Below are 8,294 nucleotides of genomic sequence, written 5' to 3'. Positions count from 1 at the left end.
GAGAGGAGCCGAGGAGGGTCGAGTCCTTCTTCTTGTGGGAGTCCGGATGGGAATGATGGAGCGCAGAGACGTGCGTGGTATGCGTGGCATTGCTCGTGGCGTTGGTGTGGTGCACCGTGATGTTGATCCCGGGGGGGACGTACTTGGTCCAATCCACAGGCGCCTGGTCGGCCCCGGTTTGCACCGTGGTGGCCGTGGAGGAGTTGGTGTTGTCGTTGCTCACGTTCACGGTGATGGGCGGGACGTACTTGGTCCAGTCCGAGGGCCCAGAGGAGGAGGGGCCCGCCGTGGCGCCCCCGCCCCCCACGCCTGCCCCGCCTGCACCCACGCCCTTGGGCACGTATTTCTGCCAGTCGAAAGGGGAAGAACTGTTGTCGGGCGCAGCGACCTTGCCTTTCTTCTCAGTCGTGGGCGATTTAGAGGCATCCTCCCCGCTGCCGGGGGTGGTGTCGGTGAGGGGCGGGTGATGCTCACCATGGTGGTGCTTGTGCTTGTGGTGATGCTTCTTCTTGGAGAGTTCGAGCGCCGAGGGAGGCAGAGGCGAGGAGGCCGCTTCGCGGGCTGAGAGTGGCGGTGAAAGGCTCTCATCCTCTTCATCCGCACTGTCCACAAGCGAGAGCGATGTCTCCTCCTTGCCTTCGCCCTTCCCGCAGGCGCACCCGCCATGGCAGCAGCCACAGCCCCCGTGGGCCATGGAGGAGGGAGGGAGCGACAGCTTCTCCGAGGAATGTGTCGACATAGACGTGCACCCTGAGCAGGATGATCCACAGCCGCAGCCTTCGGCAGATTTGCATCCGCACGAGCCACCGCAGGGGGACGTAGCGCTGCATTTTGACGTCAAAGAACCAAGGAAATCGCTCAGGGAGTGAGACGTTTGGGTTAAGGAATGCATCTAAACAACGCGTTAGGCTTAGGGGTAAGGTTAAGCATGCGCCATTTCTAAGGAGAGACTTACCCCTTCAGACCCTCCATGCTGGCTGCTTCCAGCGCGGGACCAGGCCCCCGACGCAATAACCCAGACCCCCCAGGGGAATCGCTCTTGCCCAAGACCACGGCTCCAATCAGCACCAGACATGCCGTCATCATCATGCCCATCGCCATGCGCAGCACCCATCGACGGCGGCGGCTGCTGGCATCTTCATTTGTGTGGATGATTGTGGGTTGATCGTCGTAATCTGTGATGCCACTTCCTGCGCCCACAGAGGAGGAGGAAACCCCGCTACCCGTTGTCGTGTCGTGAGCGGTCTGATACATGGTTGCCTCGTCCACTCTTTAAGGGTCCAGTGCAAAGGTATGAGCGAGAATGTGAGTACATGGATAAGCAGCGTTGAATCACTTTTTTTTGGGCCGCTGAAGTCGTAGGCGGAATAAAAACACCACAACCAGTCTCCAAGTATACCATTCAGTCACAAGCCTGGTCGCGGGTGCACAAGGCATCATTTTATGTCGTGGGGATATGAAAAGAAATGGAGAGAGTCTGGACTTGGAAGGGGTGGGGTCAGAGGAGGAAAAGAAGCACGCGAAGGGCGGAAGATGCGCTTTATTCCACGACTTGCCCCGACTTTCAAGTCCGACACAAACACGTGCTCGAACATCTTCCCCGTCTGCAGGAAGGTGTCAGGCTCCGTGACCTGACTGAGTGGGAGGGCGTGGAGCACGAAGAATTGTGTCTCTCTCATGGTGGCACATCTTTTCCGATTGAAGAGGGGGATACCGTGATACACTGCGCATCGACGGCCTCCACGAATCTTGAGGTGAAGGGCACTAGCAGATCGCGACATCACTAGGGGACAAGCATTGGGGTTTCAAGAAATGCCTGACATTGCACAGAGGAACTTCCGTCTACTTTGTGACTTAACGACGTGCGGTAATTTTATTTTCTTTAAAACAGCAACTTTGGCTTATTCAGTGGTCTTCTTCCTAAGTGACACGTGTCGGTCTTCAATCGTGTAAAAGAGGAAACTAGTTGCATCTGTTCTTTTATGACGAACATAGACTTTGAAATATGCTTTTACCTTAAAGGACTGCTCTTATTGATTTCTCTCCGCTGCCATCTAGATGATTGCGGACGAATGACCAAGATACTGCAAAAGAATCGAATTAATGCCTTAGTTTTTTTAAAAACTGAATTAAGTCCCTACACATTATAAATCTATCACCCAGTGCTTTACTTAAACTTCTTTATCAATTCGTGAGAGCTGAAGAAGTGAACATAAAGTTGTAAGCATTGAAATCTCTTGTGAGATACCTAAACTATTAACGGTGTGTGTACCCCCGGTTTCGTTTCACGTGTATGCCACTTCAGTAGCTCACTCGATCTCTGTATTTATGACAGAGTCTTTTTAGTGGGAAATATCACCAATATTTTCCAAAAAGCAGCTTTTACTCCCCCCCCAAAACCGGATTAATCCCTGGCATTGTGCCCTTCTACCCCCTCTACTTGCAGACCCCAAACCCCCTTTGTGTCGCTTGGCGACCGAAAGGTGCCCAGAAACACCGCTCGTTCCTCCTCCTCCTCTTTTAGCATCGACATTTTCCACTCCCCCGTATCAGGGAGGCCTAAGCTTTGCTGCGCGTCTGCGGGCATGGCACTCGAGCCCGGCGCCGGCACCGGGTGCTCGGGCTTGTAGTCTCCCACAAGCTGCGAGGCAGGCACGCGCTGATCCACGAAGGCCCGCTCGATTAATGCGGAACCTTCCTCCTCCATGACACTCTTCTGGAAGCTGCCAGCTGCTGCTCGTTCCGTCTCTGGGTTGGGGGCAAGGTCGGCGCCTGAAGGATAGGAAAGCGGGGCGTAGCTGACTCTCGCACCTTCGGAAAGCGCTTGGCTCTGTATAGGATTGTGCGGGAATGAATCGGAGACATTAGGGAAACGCGTACGGGAGAGATGAGTGTTGCAAGTTCCGGGTCGTTCTCACCATAGCAAGCGTGCTGTGAGATGCCTCCTCCCTGCTACCGGGTGCCCATTTGTCCAGCTTTCGCCACAAATCTTCGAAACCGCTGTCAAATGCTTCCCTCCCTGCCCAGTCCTTTCCATTCCTCTCCATCGACGTCGAGTCTTCATCGAAATCACCATTCTCCAACTCCAGGTCGTTCACCCCTTCCTCCTCCTGCAGCGCTCTCCCTCCCTGCCTTCCACGTTTCTCGTAAGAAGTATCCTCAGTGGAATCACGATCTTGGAAGGAAGGAGGCCAATTGGATGATCCACTGCCCTGGTATGGCTGGAGAACGGAAGAAAGGTGCATGTATGTGATGATGAGACAGGCGGGTTTCGGAAGCGGTTTCACGGAGGATAACGGTCCAAGGAATTAAAGACCGGGGGAGAGATGGAACGAATAAAAGAGACAATAATTCCTTTACAACCAGGTTCAAATTATTGTTTTGTTTATGCACAAGAAAGGATGTCATAGACAACTGAATCCAGACGACGACAAAGGCAAAAGGGGGCAGAACAGAGAGCTTTGTGTGGCAAGCACACACTGTACAAACAGACGAAGAACTGCGTCGACAAAAGAAAAGACACTCACATCTCCACCGACGACTGCAGGTGGAGTAGCGGGTTTGAATGGCCCTGCTACAGCCGTCGCCGGGATTTTATTTGCCTACTCGACGGACAGAAAGGAGGGAAAGAAAGCGGGCTTGGAAGTAAGGGCCTGCGGCGTCGCAAGAGAGTTGCGAGACACGCTGCTGTCTCCCTACAATCCCTTCAAAGGCCCTCTCCATTTTCGCCATCTGATCATATTTCCTTCCGTTCCCCTCATGTATTACTTACATCGTTCGGCCTGACAATATGCCTCTCCCCGACATTACCGCGATCGGAATTGGTATTAGGCAATTCAGGAGTTGCAAAAGAGTCCATATCGTTTTCTGTATTACTTGCAAGCACAGTGGAAGACTGTTCAGTAATTACGGCAGGTCTGAGGAGTGTGGTGTTGTTGTCAAGGGCATTTGCGCCACTGTGAGGCGAAAGGGCGGGGGGAAAAGGGACTGACACTGAGAATTCAAGGTCAAATATGTGTAGTGATAAACTTTTTCATACATACTTATAGCGCTAGATATAAATATTCATAGTAACTGCATATGATGTGCTGAAACAGTCGATTATTGTCCCCCTAGGGGAAGTTCATTATATCACTTCGCATTCGGCACTTCTGAGGTTGGAGCGGATGTCACATCACAGTGTCAGAATAGTAGCGTCAAACACCTCCTAAAAAGCCATACGGAATAGCACAAAGGTACATTACAGATATATCGAGTGTCTAAGTGCTCTGCACAACGATTTGATCACTTACCGTAGGAACGCATGCACAGGCTGGGACTGCTTGTGTAGCTCTCGTACTCCCGCGGCCTGCGTTACGCAGGTGAAAATTAGGATGGTCGTCGCCACTGGTTTTGATGTTAGGTGCTTCATGATGAGCGCCTGTACAGTTCTTTTTATGACAATTGTTGGGAGTATTGGGAATCATTAGAGAAGCAAAACTTGGAGATACAAAGATTGCACGACCAATCAACTTTGCTGTTATTTGTTAGCTGAATGACTTGGCTACTGCTTTCATATAAAGTTAGCAACTACTCCTTCACTTCCGTATTTGAACTTTCATATCATCCGTAGCCAAAGTTTGACTCTGCTTATTGCCTAGTATGACATTTTGTGTAGCTATAAATTGATCTGTGCCATTGAGATAACTTTTCACATGGGCCAGGAATGTTCACAGGGAATCTTCCTCACTCCATAAATATTAGCCGTTACGTGCCGAGGCACAGCCACCAGGACCTTCAATAAGGCCAAGTTGGAACCAAAGAAAGCCAACATCAAACAAATATGTCCATGCCTTGCGCACGAATTACTATGGTGTGCGACAGTTTTGGTGGCGGCCTAGAAAAAGACCAGCGTGTACAGCGGCAAGGTTCGTGTCTGAAGCACCAGCGCCTTCCTTGGTTGTAGGGATATCGAAAGTATCTTTTTTTCGCACGAAGACAAATATAGCCGTCCGTAGTGTAGGTGGGTCTCCATATTTTCTTCTTCATGCACCGAAGGACTCAATTTACTTTTCAACAATCAAAAATACGGCGGCTACCTCATAGCATTCGGAGGGCTGAAAACATAATTCTGGTTTCCTGAGAAAGACATAATGTTCGTGAGTCCATGAGGCACGAGTCCCTCGATGTTCCCCCAAAATTCTTGTCCGTTGCTGTTTCCACCGATAAATAAACAGCCGTTGCCATTTTACCCGAAGGACGACAATAATGATATTGATTCACGTAAAGAAATTTACAGATAGTGAGCATTTTGTACGCCAAAATGTTTTTTTGGGAAAACTTATCGCTCTCAGACAGAACAAATCGGCATGTTTCCCTTTTATCCTCGTGTCCTCTGACCGCAAGCGGGCCGCACCCCGACCCCTCCAGCCATATCATACACTATTTTTGATGCATCCAAGGCCAATTGTGCAGCTATTTCTGGAGTAGCTGCCTCTATAATGTAATAAAGGGAATATAAAGCTCACAATTCAGTCTGCCGCCTGTCAAGTGCTGAACTTTGCAAACTAATTATTTGTAGCAGTCATCGTTAATCAATACAAAGGTTCATTTCCTCCACATCCCCTTCAAACTTTACCTGCATACACCCTCACGACATCCTCCGTTCCCGAGGGCCGGACAAAAACGCGTCCATGCGGAGCGACCGCGGAGCTTGCCATGAGCACGTCCAGAGCCTCTTGGAGCCCTCCTGGCGTCATTGCACGCGTCTCATCCTTGTTGCAGCTGAGCAAAAGCAGAGAAGCGTGGTGCAAGGAAGAGAGAGAAGGACAATTAGTGTCTACGACGCGTATCGCGACGCCCCAGCTCTTACTCTTTTGCCATGCCACTGCGCTTGCGTATCCCTCCCACCACTGTCGACTTTGTGTGGGCACATTCTCACTTCTTTTGCCAAATGGTATCCATGTCCGCCCTACCTCATGACGGTCCTGTCCTGCACCTGAAGCTTCAGTTGCTTGGAAGGCAAGTCGGTGTAGAGCCGCTTGTGCCAGTCAGCGATGTCCCATCCCTTCAGGCTGTTGAAGAGCGAGAGGAAGCGGAAGTGTGATCATCCATGTGACGTTGACAATCAGAGAGAAAAATGAGAGGTGAGGACATGGACGTCGCATTATGACGAGAAAGTGTGAGCTGAATGTAGGAGACGAGGAGCGAGCGAAAAAACGGCCTCGGCGCGATAAAACGACGGGAATTAAGATGAGAAAGCCACAGATTTCCGCAGTACCAGGCTGGAAAGGGTCAGATTTTAGGTTTAATGTCGGGGCCGCTATCTTCTGTTCCACCCTCGCACACAGACCACGCACCGTAACACCGCTTCCACGAACAGCAAGTCGCTCATGGCGTCACCGACGGCCTGTTTGCGAATGGAGAGCTAACGAGTGAGCGAGAGTAATCTCAGGATAAAATATAAAGAGAAAGAAAAAAAGCTGAGATGACAGGAGATTACAGGACGACAGACCTTTCGCCTCACCTGATTGATCAGTTGCTGGGCGCACACCAGGCGGGTCGTCGCAATTTTCTCCTTTTTGCTTACTTCCGACTCGCTTACCACCCCTTTTTCTAGTTTCTCTTTATGGGACAAGATGGCTTTTGCCATAGTCTCACCGAAAATGACCGTGCCATGTCCATTCGCCTGTGGCAATATCGTATTTAGGAAATTGCAGCCCTCCAAATTGTCCTTCTTTCAATCCCTCCATTCTTTCTCCAAATACCTCGAAATAGATTCCGATATCATATTTCTCCGCCTCGTGATGAACATGCTTTACTCCTGTCTTGGCAAAGACCACAGGAATGCCTTTGTCTCTCAAGTAGCCTGAAAGAGAAGAGAAACAAAACATTGTAAGATGCGTAGGCCGCATCTCGCATTTTCGATGTGATTAATATGAAAGTGTAGTTAAACGCGTCCGCGGGCAAGTACCATTGGCACTATAATCGACACTGTGGCAAAAATAAGAAAGGAGGGGATGGGGATGGAAAAAGAAAACGAGGGCCAATGTGATTCACTCACGAGTCGAGGCCCCGTTTGCATACGCTGTCTGAACCACAGCGACCTTCCAATCGCCCGCTTGACCACCCTCGTCCCCTGTTTTTATGTCGAAAAGCGGGAACTGTGAGAAAGCGCTCGCTTTCATCCTTTCTCCATCACTCCCTCCTTTTCTTCCCTTCGACCCCCACCTGGCGGAGGCAGACCGCTCTCCTTCAGCGCATCCATGAGGAAGTCTGCGGCGAGAACGGCCATCTTATCTCCATCTAGGAGGTGCCACTTGCCTAAAAACGGACGGGAAGAAAGGAAAAGGAAAGGAAGGGGATGTGAGTGGGTGAGTACGTGGGTGGTGACTTGTAAGACACTGGTGCAAGTTTTCCACGGATGGAAGAGGAAAAAAGAGCAATTGGCATGGATAAAAGGTGCTAGGGAGATCAAGCAAGGGATATCAAAAGAACCTGTGGGGGAGGTCCCACCTTCCTGGTCGTAGAAGTGGTAGACAAGACGATCCGCATCGCCGTCGAAACTCGCCCAGCGCCTGCCTTTGTCTGCAGGGGAGAGATTTAGAGGAGGAGAAAGATCCGTGCGGCCGTTTACAACGCACGTCGTCCAAAATTAAGAGCTAGACGCTTCGTCGGGCCAAGTGCTGCCGTGTGCTCATACCGCGAGGGAATACCGTAGGGGTCAGTGTACGACAACATACCGAGAACACAAAGCTTCTTCTCATTTACGGGCAAAAGCATGGGATAGGGATAGTGCAAACAGTCCAAATACGTGAGTACCGTCTACCCCCTGGACCTCTGCCCTCCCCAAGCTCCTCTCCTTTTCCCACCTCGCTCATCTTCCATGCCCTTGGGGGGTTGCTGGCCCTTTTGCACGAACTCAGCTCCGCATTTGTCATTAAGGTAGAGTGTATTCTCTTCCTCCGCGGTGTTGACTAAAGTCACATTCAGCCTGGCGGCTGATGGTGTGGGAGGGAGCAAAGGGTTAAAAGGAAGGGAAGACGGAGGATAAGGGAGTGCCGAGTTCACTGCAAGAGTGCAAACGTTCATTCCCACCGAATTCACGGGATAACAGCCTTGTAAAACCAACATCACATCTCTTGTCCTGCCCCATCCCTCTCGTTCGCTATTCCGGTCTTGCCCCGCGCATCCTTCCACCCCTCCCTTCCCTCTTTCTCCCCCAGTTTTTCTCTCGCTTACCGCTCGCCCCCGCTCCTTTGTTGACGGCGGCCGCCAGGGCCGGGAACTTGAGAGCACCGATGCCATGTGCACAG

General features: G+C 51.1%; 2 protein-coding genes across 2 annotated transcripts; both read right to left on the bottom strand.

Moving 5' to 3' along the window:
- Positions 1 to 4,435, bottom strand: NGA_0190200 (uncharacterized protein; the record flags this gene model as incomplete). The annotated part of the gene is made up of 6 exons (XM_005854246.2): positions 4,293 to 4,435; positions 3,773 to 3,956; positions 2,919 to 3,221; positions 2,498 to 2,830; positions 956 to 1,245; positions 1 to 824 (listed from the first exon to the last, which is right to left on the bottom strand). Coding segments are annotated over exons 1-6 (2,053 nt in total), but the record flags the coding sequence as incomplete, so codon positions are not given.
- Positions 4,436 to 5,076: 641 nt separating this feature from the next.
- Positions 5,077 to 7,977, bottom strand: NGA_0190100 (phosphoacetylglucosamine mutase; the record flags this gene model as incomplete). Its single annotated transcript, XM_005854245.1, has 9 exons — positions 5,077 to 5,475; positions 5,628 to 5,763; positions 5,955 to 6,053; positions 6,339 to 6,388; positions 6,506 to 6,667; positions 6,747 to 6,847; positions 7,043 to 7,117; positions 7,210 to 7,302; positions 7,851 to 7,977. Coding segments are annotated over 9 exons (864 nt in total), but the record flags the coding sequence as incomplete, so codon positions are not given.
- Positions 7,978 to 8,294: the final 317 nt, after the last annotated feature.

This window comes from Nannochloropsis gaditana (assembly GCF_000240725.1).
Source record: "Nannochloropsis gaditana CCMP526 unplaced genomic scaffold scaffold569, whole genome shotgun sequence".
Classification (NCBI taxonomy): Eukaryota; class Eustigmatophyceae; order Eustigmatales; family Monodopsidaceae; genus Microchloropsis; species Microchloropsis gaditana.
The sequence above is the reverse complement of the archived record's forward strand: the minus strand, read 5'-3'. Positions and strand labels throughout refer to the sequence as shown.